At 42.1% G+C, this 16,935-nt stretch overlaps 1 protein-coding gene across 2 annotated transcripts in view; it reads right to left on the bottom strand.

Moving 5' to 3' along the window:
• The window catches only part of UGP2 (UDP-glucose pyrophosphorylase 2), a 27,903-nt gene extending 10,968 nt beyond the window's left edge, over window positions 1–16,935 (bottom strand). The window contains exons 1-3 of one of the 2 annotated variants that reach the window (XM_071740166.1): window positions 16,843–16,935; window positions 10,383–10,510; window positions 9,737–9,844 (exon numbers count right to left, since the gene is read on the bottom strand). In XM_071740166.1, coding sequence (XP_071596267.1) covers window positions 9,737–9,844; window positions 10,383–10,496 — 222 coding nt within the window. In that variant the 5' untranslated portion in view covers window positions 10,497–10,510; window positions 16,843–16,935. Of the gene's footprint in view, window positions 1–9,736; window positions 9,845–10,382; window positions 10,511–16,139; window positions 16,431–16,842 lie in introns of those variants that run through there. The other variant, XM_071740165.1, reaches the window with a different exon arrangement.

Here is a 16,935-nt window from a genome sequence, read left to right as displayed (position 1 = left end):
TCCAAGAAACACAGGCAGGGTACAAACTACTGTGATCAGAAGGGAAATATTGATCCATTCTTGTCTTGCTTTTTTTCTCTATGGCGTCCCCAACAAATGCTGGTTATGCCCAAATGCAGCTTCTTCCCCACTCTTAATTTTCTACTGCAAACCCTGGTGCAGCTTCCTGCCTCCAGTTATAAATTCACAGGGTGGAGGGGACATCAAGGATCAACTGGTCCAAACGTTCTTGGCTAAAGTCTGGTCTAGACAAATGGCACGGAACCATCTCTTCTCAATTGCATCATCCAAAGATGACAGAAGGTTGAAATAAGTAAGGAAGGAGACGGCTGAGGTTGATAAGAGGGAAGAAGGTAGAAGATAATGTGACAGATAAAAATCATTGGAGTCCAGGGGAGAAAGGCAAAAGACCCTAAAAATCAGACCTGAAATAACAGGAAATAAAACACCAAGCAAACTCAGTTTTCCAATAAAAATTCTACCATTGGGCCCAGGCATGAGACTAGGCAGAAGCTAAGAGTGATCCCAGTAACACCAAACAGCACATCTTATTGAAACATGCATTCCTCTTCACATTTTAAATTTAAACAGTAACACTTCAGAAGCATCTCCACAGTCCTGCTTCAGCAAAGGCTTAAAAGATGCACAAACCAGGACAAGCAAAATTTGGGACAGCCAAACATGGCTCCAGAGCAGTTCGAGTGTGACTGGGCCCTGGGATAAAAGCACCATCATGGTGCCACCCAAGCACCTCACCTTCCTGGAAGGGAACAGCCTGGCAGCTGCTCTCATGAGGGCTGTGGTGGGACCTGGCCCTACATCCAGGTCTGCCCCATACCAAACCTGCCCTGCACCTCGTTGCTGCACCCTTAGGAGTTGGCATCAGTTCTTAACCATGAGCTCCTCCAGAGGCATCTGCCCTTAGGCCTCTCTGAGGTGGGGCTCTTAAAAGATTTTTTTTTTTTTTTTTTCCCCTTTCTTTTTTGTGTCTGTGTTTGTGTTAGGAGCTGGTCATTCTGGGAGATCTACAAAATGCATCTGGGTGTTTAGGCACCAATCTGTTGCTGTGCCTCTTTTTAATGCAGAAAATTCATTCATAAAGACTGAGCAACCCGCGAAATATTTTCTGTAAGTTTAACTGTACTCAGACTTTTGGCAAACAGACAGCAACATCTGTACTCTTGAAGCTGTAGTGTTCTGTGGGGAAGACATAAAACATCTTGAAATATAACAGTAGCTGTTGACTTGCTGGTTTTCAAAGATGCACAACACATCAGTCTTGATGTTTCCTGTTTCTTAAAGAGTTGAAGAAGGAATAGGATCAGGACCAACCTATCAATGGTTGCACTGTTTCTACCAGGGCCCTGTACTCTTCTTTCAGCCTCACCAGAAGTTGCAGGAGGTGGACAGCTGGAAAAGTCAAATAAAAAGCAGGATTCCTTACTAAGGAAGATTAGCTGTAAGGTGAGAAATTGCACCTATCCACCTGTGATGTGTGAAGGAAATATTCCTCCTGACACTTCTCCATTCAGCAATGGCAGAAGCCTACATTTCTCTAGGCATTCTCAAATACATTCTCAAATTCTTACCTCTCTACAAGTGGAGCTTGCTCTCCGTGGGCCTGAGCTGTGTTCATGTCATCCAGAGGTTACTAAGCTACTAATACTTGTCACTTCCATCTATCCTGGTTTCCAACATAATCCTGCCACATGCATGAACTACTGTTGAAAGAATACCAGGATGAGAAGGTTACTGAGTTGGGGCAATCATAGCAACCCTGATACACATCATCTTGAAACCACTTCCTAAATGCTCACATTTACCAATCTCAAAAAGGACCATTTCAGATTGCCTACACAAGCACTTTATGTTACAGAGGAACACTACAGCCCTTCATCAGGAAACTTATGACTGGCAATAGAGTTATTCAGCTAAATTAAGACAGAGAAAGCTTTCAAGTCTGCAGAGTTGTTTTATTTATAACTTAGCTGAGAAGCTTATTTCTTCCAGGAAGTGAGATGCAGAGAACTAGGACATTAATATTTAGGGGAAGGGGGGGGGGTTGTAAGAGAACAAACAGAACACATACATACACAGCTTATCATACACACATGTCCTGTGTGTACACACACAAGTGTACTCTTAGAACTAAAGAGAGCTCCTTTGGAAATATTAAGAGATGACAGTACAAAGACTACAAAAGTCAGCTGCTTGGGGTATGAGGAAGTGGGAAAACAAATTATACATACTGCACCTTTTTCCTTAGTTGAATAAAAAAGTCAGGTTATCAAGTCTACTCAAAGGGAAGCTTGTATGGCAAACTTCACACTACTCAAAGGGAAGATTGTATGGCAAACTTCACAACAAACAAATTAAAGCTTTCTCACTCATGTAACCCTGCCTCAAGGGATTTCCCATCAGCTACAGCTGACCTGCAAAGATCACTAAACACGGGAGGTTTATGGAGCTACATGGCATGCCCTCCATAAACCAGAAGCAACTGACCTAAGCAAAACACTGCACAAAGACAGCAGCAACAACAGCTCCAGCAATTAGTTATCAGCAAGCAGTTCTGCAAACCAAAAAGAGGCACACGCTAGACTGGTCTTGCATTGGTGATGCCTTAGCATCCCCAGATGTCTCTGTTCATGCAGCAGAGCACATCAGCATGACTGAAATAACACAACCCAAAGCTAGGGCAGCAGCACTGCTTCCATCTATATGAAAGTCATCTATTAAAACAGCACCCAGCACACTTTCTATGTGGAGACTTCAGCAGTCCCTAACAGGACCATGTGGCAAATAAGATGACTTCATCTGTTCTCACAGATTGCTGCCTCAGGCAGTCCAGAGGAGGAGGGCTGATGCATTGGGCACCGTGCTGCCATGCACACTCACTGCCATCAGTGTTTTCTGAGTCTATTGGGAATTAAGCAGGGGTAAGGGAGAGAATCTGAAGGTCAAAGAGGCCAGCAACACCTGGATGAAAACCACAACTTCAAGCCCAGCTGCAGCAACTGCTTTGCATAGCAGATCTGGTCATCTACTCATTGCAGATCCAGATGACAGAACAAGTCAAAGGAACCTGCAACAGAAGGGAACTTTTTTCTTTTCAGATTTATTGCTAAGTGGAAGCCGTGGGAGGATGGAGAAAGGAAGGATATAGAGAATTGCACTATTCCAGTTCCAACTGGAAAATGCACCATTTTCACCAGTTGTGCCTAGCTCTCACAAGGACAATTTAGACCTTAAGCACTACCTTACAATAGCTATGGTCAGTATTGCCAGGCAATAATAACAGAGGCACATTCTATAAGCTCGAGGTAAAATTATTTCCATGCAGCAGAACTCAAAGGCCTTTAAATGTCATGCATCCCTTTCCTTCCTTTTACCCTTCCTTTCCATTAAAAAGAATTCTACATACAAGAAAATCCTTCAGCAATCTTCTAGATACTATGGAAGGATCTTTGATATAAGGAGGTTTGCAGAATGTTAATACACAAAAATCAGATATAACTGGAGCTTTTTGATCTAGTGCAATCCTTCTCATTCCAAATGCATATCCGTTCAGGAATACCATCTGTTCATAGTTTATTCTATCCACAGTTCATTTATTCTGCTGTATTTTCAAAAGGAAACATGCAGAATAAATGAGAGAGGCAGGGCATAGATACAGCATTTCAGTGTTGCAGGATGCATCTGAACAAACTGCAGAAGGTAAAAGATCCTGAAGGTTACCAGAGCAGTTTTGTCAAGAAAGGGAAAGGACAGCTGATACAGCACAAGGGGTCACAAACGTAGGAAACAGGGGCAGATATCCAATTCCAACTGCACAGAGAGATGAATTAACACACATCCACCCGTTCTCTCAGTTCCTATCATAGAATCACAGAATGTCAGGAACCATTTGGAAGGATCATTTGGTCCAACCTTTCTAATATTATTGTTTATCTGATATGTCTCAGCATCCTGTTGAGATGATACTTAAAACTTTCCAGAGTGGGAGAATTCACCACTTCCCTTGGGGGACTGTTCCAATGTCTGACTCTCCTCAGAGTGAAAAATTTTCCTCTTGAGTTCAACTGGAATCTCTCCAGGAGCAACTTGTGCCCATTGCCCCTTGTCTTGTCCATGTGACTCCTTGTAAATAGGGAGTCTATCACTTATCTAACATGACTCTTGTGCAAACTACTAAGCACATTTTTTTGCTTTGCCATTATACTGATCTTTACAATCCCTATGCCCACAGACCCTTACTCCCCAGAGGTCAACACTGGAGTTAGTTACTCATAGGCCAAAGTAGCTACTGTCAGTATAAGATTGACAGTATATGCTGTCAGTATAAGATTGATCCCCCCCAAAAAACCACAGTGCTGCCATTTCAGAGAGGACATTTGTAGAAACTTCATTCCAAAGTTCGTACAACTTTTCAGGAGCAGAAGTGTGCAAAAAGCAGGACCTTTCTGAGTTCTGCCAATGACAGAGATTGTGTTCAGGCTGTGCAGACAACCTGAGAAACAGCCATTCTTCTCATTAACAATGAGACTATAAACAAAGAGTAATTTTAATATACTGAAGGTACACCAGAAATCTTAATGAACCATTCACCACCAGCAGGATCTACAGAAACTTACATGCAGCACTGGGCACAGTTTAGGAGAGAAACACTATTAGATCCTCACTCCCTGCCATCACTTCCTCTCCACTCTAAGGTCAATAACCACTCTGTATTTGACTGCAAATGGATTTAAAACATTTAGGCTTGAGGTTTAGCTAAGTGTAATGCAAGTCACATCCACAGTGTTCAGACAGTCTGAACAGCCACAAAAATTATTTCAACTTTCAAGTCTTCCTATGTTCTTCTTGCATCACTCAAAATATAGCTCTCCAAAAAAGAGGAGTCTGTCGCTTAGTTCAGGGCCAGAATGCCTCAAATTTTTGCTTTTTGCTTTTGCTAAAGTGCCAACTACCCTTTTATGCCTTTGCTATCACGCCTGAAACTACCTCATACAGAAAGCTCACAGTGAAATCCTGATAAAGTTAATGGTTCCATCCAAGCCCTCCATCAAGTGTTTAGTTCACTGGATGTTGCATCAGCTACAACACAAAAAAATTATAATTCAGCCTCAGTTTCTATAACTAAACGTTTCAGTTTCTTTTGGCACAGGCACTGGAAGTGACAGCTTGGCAATGAACCAGTGGATCTTGAAGGGTCTTTAATTCAGAGAATAAAAAATGTCAAGAACCCAGATTCAAGCAGGATCTTTGCACCATCAGGACTGCTGGATGCCAGTGCTATCATCTAGCAGTTCCAGACACATGTAGGCACTCATATACAGAACTACCTCATCACCTATGAGGATATACACAAGGAGAAGTAGTCCTCCATGGTAATAAAAATCAATTCTTCCTCCAAGGGTTTGGAAATAGTGGATTTGATGAGTAAGTGCTGCTGGGGAAATTGAGAAATTTCAGGAACAGAGAGGGGCAGGAATGACATGGCTTAAAATTGCATGACTGCAGTATTACTCATTTGAGATACATCTCAAAACTGTGGTTTGGGATTGTTCTAAGATGACAAAATCTAGCTTCTTTTGGTTTCACAATGTCACAGAAGTGATTTTCAGAACAGTTGGCATAAGGCAATGTCAGGAGTAAAGTTTGTAAGGTTTTGTCAGAGACAGACAAAATGAGGGTCAGGGTTGTCATCATGAGCAGACTGCTAAGGAATGCATCCATATGACCCAATATATACTTTCAAAAAAACAAGGAAAAACTTATTCAGCACCAAGGGACAGTTTTAGCAACAGCACCAAGTAAACCCTTAAGACCTGTTTCCAGAGTTGAATATTAGGAAGACATTTTGCTTTTAAATAAGGGCATGACCTTTGTTTCTTTTCCTTCATGATATAGTTCATAGACCATGATAAATTGACCTACAGAGAAGAATCCAACCACTGAGGGAAAAAAAACCCTCTACTAGCCAAGCTCCCTCCATACCCACATTGCTTCAGGTGTGCTCTCTCCATCATACATGAGGTTTTGCATTGCTATTCTGAGATTAACTTGATTACTGCAGTTCCCTCAGAGGACTCCTAGCAGGACTCAGCTATTGCTTCCAACTCAATCAGATCACAGCAATCTACATCAACAAGATTAAATTACACTTGCCATGTCCACATTCTTTACCTTGTCTTCTTGTTAACCAGCATCCTGACTAAGTATACTTTCTTCTCTGAAGACTGTAAGAATAATGGGTCCTAACTATGCCAGCTATCACTGTAAGTCTTTGGACACATGGAAGCAAAGTATCTGGATGGAAAAATCAAGTCAAAAGTTTAAGGATACAGAGTGAAATGGGTTCAATCTTCTCTTACTGTTGTCTGGAGCTTACAATTTGCTTGCACATTGATATTAATTGCTATGCCAAAAACATGGAGGTCGGGCATGAAATCTCCTATTGAAGAGAAAAATTGAGGCATATTACAAGACCATAATTTCTGTTTCAATTTACTGACAAGAACCTTTGCTTGTCACTAGAAGCTTCAGGAAAGAACAGAAAGCTACATTCAAAGTACAAGGGATAACACATTAGCTGACCCATGGAAGCCTGATCAGAAATTCTGCTCCCTCATAGTACAGTCCATGGTGTTGCAAAAAGCCAGGAAGAGCTTTCCCACCTAACCTGAAACTCAGGAGCACCTTACATAAAACAGAAAATTAAAAGCCAAAGAATATAAATGCAATAAACTAGTAACGAACTTCTTTTTAGCTGTTAAAACACCCACGACCAAGCTTGGCACATTTTCTGGTGCTTTTATCTTTTATATATATACACATATACATACATACATATATATATATGTAAATATATATAAAAATAACTATCTATAAGAATAAGTATATATAAAATTATATATACACATACATGTATGTGTGCATATATACACATACATACATGCATGATCATACACACCTAAACAGATACTTTGAGCTCTACAAGGCATCAGCTGAAGATTACACAAAGCAATATTCTCAGTGCTTTGGACTGAGCAAGCAGCAAGCAAACTCTCCAAAACAATCACTGGCAAATAAATTCACACCAGGGGGAGGTAATTTCTTCCTAGGCCACAATACTTGCAGTGCAATATTCTCAAAAGCAGTAAAACATCACACCACCTCATAAAACAAGGCTGGATGGATGGATACCTGTTTCAAATAACTCAGTACTGCAGTCTTTATTCTGAAGCCCATCTAAATTATCACTCTTTACCCCTTATAAAAGTTCCTACTGCTCTTACTGATACTAGTTACACTGATAATTCTGGAATTCTGGTCTCAAATAAATGAAAATTTATCTAATAGTTCCACAACTTATAGCTATAGTGTAGCTAGAGGACAAGAGCAGTGGTTTAAAACTCGAACAGGGAAGATTTAGATTAGATATTAGGATGAAATTCTTTACTATGAGGGTGGTAAAACACCAGAATAAGTTGCCCAGGGATGCTGTAGATGCCTGCTCCCTGGAGGTGTTCAAGCCCAGGTTGGATGGGGCTTTGAGCAACCTGACCTATGTAGCCATTCTGTCATTCCCAGCAAAGAACAACCTGGGACAAGCTGCACTGCAGGTCACGTGAAAAATGTTTCATGTAAGACACTTTCACTTTCCACTGTATGCTTCCTATATGTATTAAAAAGTTGATGGAGGTAGGATAAATACAAGCAGGGTTTGAGGTTGGCAAAAACAACCCAAAAGAAAACAAAAAAACCCCACCACCAAACACAAAAACCCACAACCCAAAACAAAAACAGTACAAAAAATTTCAAGACAACTAAGTTTACTTGCAGTTTTTAAAAGCACTTAACTTAGCAAACCTCCTGTCAGATGAGGGAGTCTCTATCAACTTTCCAAGGAATATGAAAACAAGGTATTTATTATTAAGTGAAGAAGGTATGGAGAATTTTCATTTGCAGGTCTTTTTCCCTAGCTTTCTTCTGTTGACACTTACCAAGTACCATTATTTGATTTAGAGTTCATGCTAGAAAGCAAAATTTCCTCTAAGATCATGCATTCATGTCACCTAAGCCAAAGTGAGGCCATTTTGCTGGAGTCTTACCATTCTGGTTTTGTTGGGATTTTTTTTTTTAAATTTTTGGTCAAGTTGCTACATAGCTATGGGACACAGATGAGAATGAGCCAGTGCAGGCCATGAGGAAGAAGAAAGATACTTTTTCTAATATTGCCCTCTTTCCAGCCCTTTGTGACCTTAAGTTAGACCATTGTCTAACTTCTCTTCTTTTTAAACAACTTGCCTAGCCTGAGAATCTTCCAACAGTCTATTTCAATATCTTATCCCAACCCTCCTGTCCTATTTGGTAATTTTCAGTCCTTAAAAGAACCTGAAAGTTTTAGTACTAAAGGTGTGCAAAACTTTTAAAATAGACAATAGCTCTCCCTTGCCACAAAGCAGCCCATTCACTTGCATCAAATTGCTGTCATTTAATCCCAGGATTTATCTTGACACAGAGAACAGTTTATTCCTTTCATTGTTGCAACTACCATTTTACATATTTAAAGGACTTATCATTCCCCAGAGTCTCACCCCCTCCAGACTAAAAACAACCTCTTTTTCTTCAGCCTTCCTTGTAAGTCATGTTATCTAGAATTCAAATTTCTTACCTTTGCCTCTTTAGTCAAGGGGTATTTTTCTCCCCAAAGCAACACTTCCTTCAGTGTTACAGGACAGAAGAGACAGACATCACATGCTTCTGAAGTTAAAACACTTAATCTTGGAAAAACCCTGGACTTGCTCTAAAGCAGCATCATTCTTCAACACTTTAGAGAGCAGTACTGCATCTCTTCTGGAAGTAACTGGACAGCCTGCCTTTCAGTTGCAAACAGAGCCTCAATTGAATCCCCACAGAGAGGCTAAGAGAAACCACAAATGTGTGAGGACACAGAAGTCCTGCAATATGCCAAGATCAGTACACTGGGAAAGGCAAGAATTCCTAACACAACTACACTGTTAGTTACGCAAGAGTCAAAAGACAGCCTCAGGCCACTGATGAATCAATAAAATGAGTTTAGGTTTAATAGGAAGTGTTTATTTCAGTACTAAACAGTGCTGAAAAAATATTGAGAGCTTTTTCAGCAGCAGCTCAAGTGGCAGGTTATAAGTCATAACAACATAGAAAATTAAGCTCGAAAAACCCCCGCAGTCAACTACTTCTTTCAGATTCCTTGCTTTTACTGAGCTGCTGCAGATTGCAGAAGTTGCTAAATGAGCTATATAACCCAGCCCACTTGCCATATGTCCCTTTCAAATTATTTAGCAGAATGGACTGCTGGAAAGAGTCTCATCTGATACATACACCCTTCTTTTAGGAACAGGAGGGAATAACAAGGGTCCTACCTACAGCCCCCTCTAACACAAGTTACTATGGTTGGAGGTACCAAATGGTAAAATGCCCCATTTTGCTCTCCTGCTCAAAGAACTGCTAACAAAATAGCACCAAAGAACCTGATACATATGTTGAGCAGGACCTGATGCTTGGGAACACATACAACATATGCCAATAAGTAATTACTTCTCAGTTAGAACCAAGAGTGTTGTCCTACATGATTTTACAGAACCACAGCACTTGTAACCATTCCATGGGTGACTACATCATTTGCTACAAGTAAAAATTTCTAAGTTTTATGGTCCCTACAGACTGTCACTTCCTCACAACTTACAGAATCTTCTGGAGGTCTCTGAATCTTCCCCCAGTCCACAGATGGTCCCTTCTCTTGTAGGAATCTATGAAATAGCTTCTTAAATCCTTCCAGGTCCTTCTTAGTGTGCTACAAAAAAGAAGAAATATATTAGTTAATGCTGGTATTTAATGCATACCTATTCAATCACAGAACCATTTCTACAAAACTGATGTACATATCTATTCACAAGAGTAACTTTATCAGCCCTGAAGTAGAGACATTCTGATGTGCAAGTAAAATTCTAAAACAAACCAAAAGCTCGTTTCCACTAAAACTCAAAGTACAAAACCAACATGGATACCCAAAAGACAAGTCTTCAGTCAAAACCATAACCACTAGAATTTGGCCCAATCTTTAGGTCAACAGCTTTACCCTCCCTTTCTGCAACCCATTAAAGATTACATAGAAACTTTAATAGCTAAAGATGATTAAAGAGAGTAATAACTCTGTCACCCAGTTTGTATAGAACTTCTGATGACATTCTATCCAGTCTACTCTTCCACACATGATCAGAACACATCCTAAAAATCAGGATTGGGATATTGTCATTTGCTTCCCTGTATAATATTTGCCTCAATTTCCTAAATGCAGTTTCACCTGTTTTAACACACATCATGCTCCTTACCTCTAGCTCATTTGAAGGTGCAGTCTCAAGTATCTTATCAAGCTCTATTTTCATTGAATACTCCAACTCCTGCCGAATGACTTCCTGAAACTGTGAACTGCCAGCTTGAGACATTGCTTTGCTTAAATCTGAAATAAAAATAAAAACACTGGTTAAAGAAAAAAAACCAAAAACCAACCAAACAAAAAACCACTTAATTAGATTACAAATAACCTTAATTTTTGTCTTAAAAATTTTTGTCTATAAAACTAGTCTCATTTTATTACTGTGCTAGCACTTCAGGAATCTGGAGTTTCTGTTTTTAGTAACTTGGTGAACAGACCTTAAGTTTGGGCCGAAAAACATCAACCCTTCTCTCAAAACTCAAAAAAGCCCCAAAAGACCAATCAATCTCAAGAAGTGTCCAAAAAATGCACACGAGAATCCAAATCCTAACATGTCAATATACTGTAGCAAGTAAAAGTGTGAAAAAGCTTTTCGCTAAAAAAAATCTTTTATGTGGAACATCTGTTCACACAAGCAAATAAACACATATGCTTTAATTATTTATACAGTGCACTTTCACACGATCTTAATTTTGTCCCAGTAAATATTCCCTTATCTTACCTTATTGTATGAGTATTTTCACACTACAGCATGCAACTCAGTTACTAAGCAACCTAGAAAATTAGTCTATCACTTCAGCATTTGTTTTGCTGTTGAAAGTGATAAGCTCCATAAATGTAAAAAAGAGTAAATACACAAATGTTCTAAAAAGTCCATACTGCAGAAAGAAAGGGGAGATAACATGACTTTATTTTCCAACAGAAAGCATTTGTAGTGAGAGCACTCTCAAAAGACATTCTGAGTATATTCTCTAAAGACCTCAGTTAATTTAATTCCTGCCAAATCCCTTGAGTAATCACTTCTCTGTAACAGAGAATGATGTATTGCCAAATATAGCTGAATTTTAGAAACACCCCGAATAGTAGTTCAAAAAGGGACAGGAGAAAACTTTGCAAGTGAACAGAGTGACAGTGACAGAAAATATTGTTAGAAGGGGAACCCATGTTTAAAGTTTACTTATTTAAAACATGCATTAGAAGGCTATTTGATTAAGAACATCTAAGAACACCAGAGGCAGTTAATTTTAATACAATTCTGATTTTATTTTAGTTTTTTTAAGCAAAGTATTTCACAGCTTCAGCCTCAGTGACAGTATGTAATCCTTGCTTTGAAGCCCACAGAAGCCATTTTCCTGACTGCACTGTTTTGCAGGTAGGGGAGGAAAAAAAAAAAAAAAAAAAAAAAAAAAAGGACAGATAAGTGCTGCAGTGCACATACAGAGTGTGGTGCAACACGGGGAAACGCCAGCTCAAGATGAACAGTACAATGCACAATAGGATCTTTTATTAAATGCTTCATTTAGTAGTAAAAAACAGGTAATACTTGAAAGCTTGATAGGTGTATCTTTCCAGGTCAAATGTTCAAAAACACGAACAACTCTTCATTAGGAAGCATCTCCTCCTACTGCAAAATGAGGAGGTCTATACCAGCCCAACACCTTCACATCGAAGTGCTACTTCTTAGTCACACATTTGGGTTGATGCTCCTGTTTAAACAACTTCCAGAAAAACAACTGCTAGGAGAAACTTTGATAGGCTTGAAATGCCCCCTTGCAACATGTTGTAATACAGGATTTCTGTTACACCAAGAGCGGTCATTTGTCACAGTTCATCAGCCTGCAAAACATTTGAACCTCCCAATATGATGCAAGGCATCTCACAAGAAACTGCAAATATCAAGTATTCAGCTGAGACTGTCATTTGTGCTGCTAAACACATGGAGGCTAAGTAAGGCAGAGCCAGCCAGCAACTTTCCCAGGTTGCCATGTAATCAGGAAAACCTTGTTCGCTCATAGAAGCCAAAAAGACTTGAATCTACCAGATAAAAGCATTCAGAGATTAAGTAACATCACAAGCAAATCAAAAGAAAAAGGCATCATAAAAGTAACTGCGTGATAATATCCTAGTTTCTTCAGTTTTTTATAATACAATATATTCTCCAAGACTTAATGAGCAAATGCTAAACACATCTGATCACCAACATCCTTGCAGAGAAGCAAACTTGTTGCTTTCTCCAAACACCAAGTGTTGAACACACAGCCCAGCCAGCTAGATGGAACATTTCTTGCCAAAGCCCAGACAGCCAAAGCTCCCAGAGCTGTCGGCTGCACTCTTCCTTGGCAACAGAGAATATTCAGGTTTTATGTTGACCACTCAACAGATTCAATATGCCAGGGCACGGTTGCTTGGGGAGACCATTATTAGTATTATTGCTATTATTATTTGGGGGAAAGAGAAAGACATAGCCACAAAGAGGTGTTTGCCTGATGCAGGAAAAGTATCTATTCTGCATATGTAACAATTTGAATACTGTAACTAAGCAGCCAAGAGAAATAGCTACTTAGAGCTTTTCTGCTTTTAACACGCCAGTGCAAAGCAGAGGCTTTCAAGCATTTGTCTTAACTCCACTGGGATCCGGACTGCAGGGGAACCTATGGCACTCTCCAAAGCCTTCCCAAAGCAAGACTACACCAGCAGCATCCACTCCAGCCAAAGGAATGCAGCAGTGGTTGTTCCTGTGTTGCTACCCCTCAGATTTTTGGGGAAGAAGCTAGTATTTATTCACCTAAGCCTACCTCAAGCAGGACAACTGCAGTGCTTTAGGAGGAGCTTCTGTTAAATTTAACAGCCCAAGTGAAAGCTGATTTTCCTTTCCCCATAGTAGCAACGAAGAAGCAGAAAAGCCAGTGCAACTATAGATCTGAAACCAGTTATTTCCTACAGGAAAGCAAGATTTCCTAGGGCTATAATGAAAAGCAGTTATTGCACCTCTAAAAATCAGATGGGAGGCAGGGTTGTCAGATAATTGTAGGAGAAGATTTCCAAGGGTAGATGCAGCCATAAACTCCCAAATTATTTTTTAAAAAGAAATGCCTCTTCCAAGCTCTTTTGCTACCAATGCCTCAGATTTCAAGGTAAGCCCACTTTAATGGGACCAATATTCTTGAACACTCATTTGAAGGAAGAAACGGCAGGATAAAGTGGTGGAAGACTCTGGGGGGACCAGCCCATGCAGGAAATTAGCAAGGAAGAGAGAAACAAGACTAAACAGTTGAGGTTTCACTGGGCTTTGCAAAAATGACCGCCTAGGATATCTTATTTTCACGTCTCCAGTAAAAGCACTTCCTCAAGTAGTAGAGAAAGGAGTGCTCTTTTATCAAGTTCACAGTGGTGTCTGACACGTGGAGAGTTTCACTCAAACCCTCCTGCCCCCAGTTATTTCTAGCACGCTTTTGTGCTCTGCTCTCACTGCTAATCTGCCCCCTGCCCTCACAGCATGAACTACAGCATATGGCAGAGCATTTGCAGGTTCATGATACACAGCTTTATAAGTGGCGTATGAAAAAAAAAAAAAAACATAATCAATCAGATCGAGGTAATGAAAACTAGGCCTTTGTACATTGTCAGAAACCAAATAGGGGACAGATCCCCTCGCGAAAACTGCACAAGAACGGAACATAAGTGATCCCTTATTTAGGGGTTTGAATGTATTTCTTTTCTGCCATCCCTCCTCTTATATTACATTAACAGCATAGAATGCATTAAGATTTATTAGCTCTATTCAGTAATTTATTCACTGTCTTGGTACTCAGTATAGAAGGACCCAGAAAAGGAAGAAGTCATGGGACAAATCAAGCAAGAAGTCTTCCCTCTCATGAAAAAATTTGGAATCTTTTGGGCTGAGGGTTATGAATTGTAATTACTTTTGCAATCCAAGTAACTATACAGAAAGACCTGCAGCAGAAAATTATTTAGGTCTCACTGGAGCCAGCCTACTTGCATAAAAATAAAGAAGGGTGGCCAGTAAGCTAAAACACGTGGCTGAACTTTAAAAGCTCTACCCCTGAACTCTGTGCTGAGGGTACAGAGTGAATGCCTTAACTGCCACCAATGCCACTGAAAGTTCAAGGCAATTTTTATCCTTGACGTGGATAAAAACCTCCTTAAATACCCATAATACACAATGCTAATTAATATTACTTCGCTTGATTTCTAGAACAAAACACACCCACTCAGCCTTTGCAAACATTTTTCCTTTCCTGCTACTAGAGGCAAAATTTGTCAACCTATGTTGGACTGAAGCACAGGTGAAGTGAAACCTACACGCTCACTCTCTCTCTCTGTCTTTAATGGATGAGCAGATTAACCTGAGCAAACTCAGAAATTTCAATCTAGAAAAAAGTTTCTGCCAGCTGTGGCACCAAGAGTTCAGGTGTTACGGTCAGACACAGCTGGATTTCTACCTCTAGGAGCTGATCCTCATGCTAAAAATATCACTAGACATTGGCAACATGTTTTGGTACTATTTCTCTTAAATAGTACTTAAATCGCAGATAATTCTAAGAAAAGCTTTTAAGACTGCCTAATCTTAAGTAATATTTCTTAAAACTGGTTATGATCCTCACATAGGTTTCTCCAGCTTTCAGTTTCATAAAGAACATCACTTGTCTGCAAGATGGCTACCTTCAGCAGTAGGCTGAGACAAGCAAATTCCATTTAAAAAGAACAATTCAGAATGTATTTTTGCAATTTCACAGCAAGAAGTGGCTTGATAGCTTTCAGGGTTGTTGGCTGAGCAATGTGGCTTCAACACTTCTCCCCTTTGGCTCTCTGCATTTTGCCCAGGTGCCTCAGGATGTTTGCAGACAGTTGATGCATTCACACAGCAAGTGTTGTACTGTCCTCAACACCCACCAGGTGAGCGACAGCGATTTCCCTAAGCCTGCAAAGGCCCTCAGCTGTCTGCAAGGTCCAAGTTCGAGTAGCAAAGGACCTACTCTCATTCTTTCTCCAAGCAGAACTACATTTGTTGACAGGCCTGCATGGATTTATATTAAGGAAACCTACAAGCACGGGTTTCATTACAAAAAGCACACGTGCATCATTAGGAATATGGGAGAGGAGGGAAAGAAAACTGCCAGAGAAATTAAGCAAAGTAATTTTTCTTCCCCAAATGACCTCTTGTGGGCTGGTTCCCTGTTTCGCAATACAGGAATCTGAAACTCAGACCACGTACGCACACACTCACACATACAGAGAGTTAAAGGAGAGCACCGGAGCCAATTGGGATCACAAAATGCCAAAATACACTCAAGCCTCTGCAGGGGAGGGGGGCGGGGGGGGAATCAAATGTGGAGATGTTCGACCTCCGTGCTATTCCCCCCCCCGACTTTATCAGATGGCTTAGTGAAGAGGGGAGATTGGCACGTGCAAGATCCCCCCGTATACTCCAGCTCCTGCCGGAGCATCAGCCGTGGGTAGGAACATTGCCGCTTCAAGGTTCCACCGTGCGCCTACACGGCACGGGAGGGCCACCCAGCCACCGAGACAAGCGAACCGAGTGGATCGGAACCGGCAGAGGCCCCCGCTGCCAAATAACCGGTAACACTCCGAGGGAGAGCCCTTTGGCATATCGCAACTCGGCTGCCGATCGGGCTGCTGCACCTACCGCTGCCCGAGCTCTACCGGGGACTGCTGAAAAGAAGATTAAAAAACAAAACCAGCCAAGCAAACAAAAAAAGAAACCCTCCCCCCAGAAAAACCCCAAACAAACAACGGAAAATAAAAAAAATAAAAAAAAACCAAACAGATACGTGTACACACAGATGAAAAGTCAAAAAACAAACAAAAATTACAAAGCACGTCAGCTTACCTGCTATAAAAGACATTTTCGCTCTTTAATAAAACAAACACTTTGCTCTTATAAATACAGAGTGGATTGTTTAGGGTGTTTTTCCCCTCAGGCAGGGGAGGGAAGGGCCAGGAGGGCAGGCAGGCTGCCTCCCCGCGCCCCTGCGGAGGTTGGCGGCCGCCGGCGGTCGAGCAGCTGCGGGGCGGAGGGAAACGGGGAAGCAGGGAGAGACGGCGGCCCCGGTCCCCTCTGGGAGCAGCCCGCCCGCCGCGCTGGCCCCTCAGCCGAGCAGTCCCTCCCGGGCCGGCGGGCGGGAGGCAAACCCCGAGGAATTTAAATTTCATCAATGAAAGAGGCGGACCCGCCGCGCCCCGGGTTTCGCCACCCCCCTCACAACCCCCCTCAACCCTCCCCTCCTCTCCCCTCCCTGCCGGGCTGGGCCGACCGCCTCTCCGGGGCTCCCAGCACGGCTCCTCCCCGCTCCCGGACGGGACAGGCCGGGTCGGGTCAGCCGCCCCCCGCTCCGCCTGCCTTGCGCGGCCGTTAGGCCTGAGGGCGGCCCCGCCTCCCCCTCGGGCGGCGAGTGGGCCGCGAGGGGCCTCCCCGCCGCCGCCGCCGCCCCCTCACGCCGCCCCGGGGAGGAGATGGGGGGCGGAGGGGGGGGGAGTGGGGAGAAGGAGGGAAGGGGAGGGAGGGGGGGGGGCGGCGGCCCTGCCGTACCCACCTCGTCGCTGCCGGCACCGCGGGCGGCGGGGGGCGGGGAGGGGCGGGGCGGCGGCGCGGAGACCCGCGTGCCTCGCGTGTGCCCCCGCCCACA

Source organism: Heliangelus exortis, chromosome 3 (assembly GCF_036169615.1).
Source record: "Heliangelus exortis chromosome 3, bHelExo1.hap1, whole genome shotgun sequence".
Lineage (NCBI taxonomy): Eukaryota > Metazoa > Chordata > Aves > Apodiformes > Trochilidae > Heliangelus > Heliangelus exortis.
This window is presented reverse-complemented; position numbering and strand designations above follow the sequence as displayed.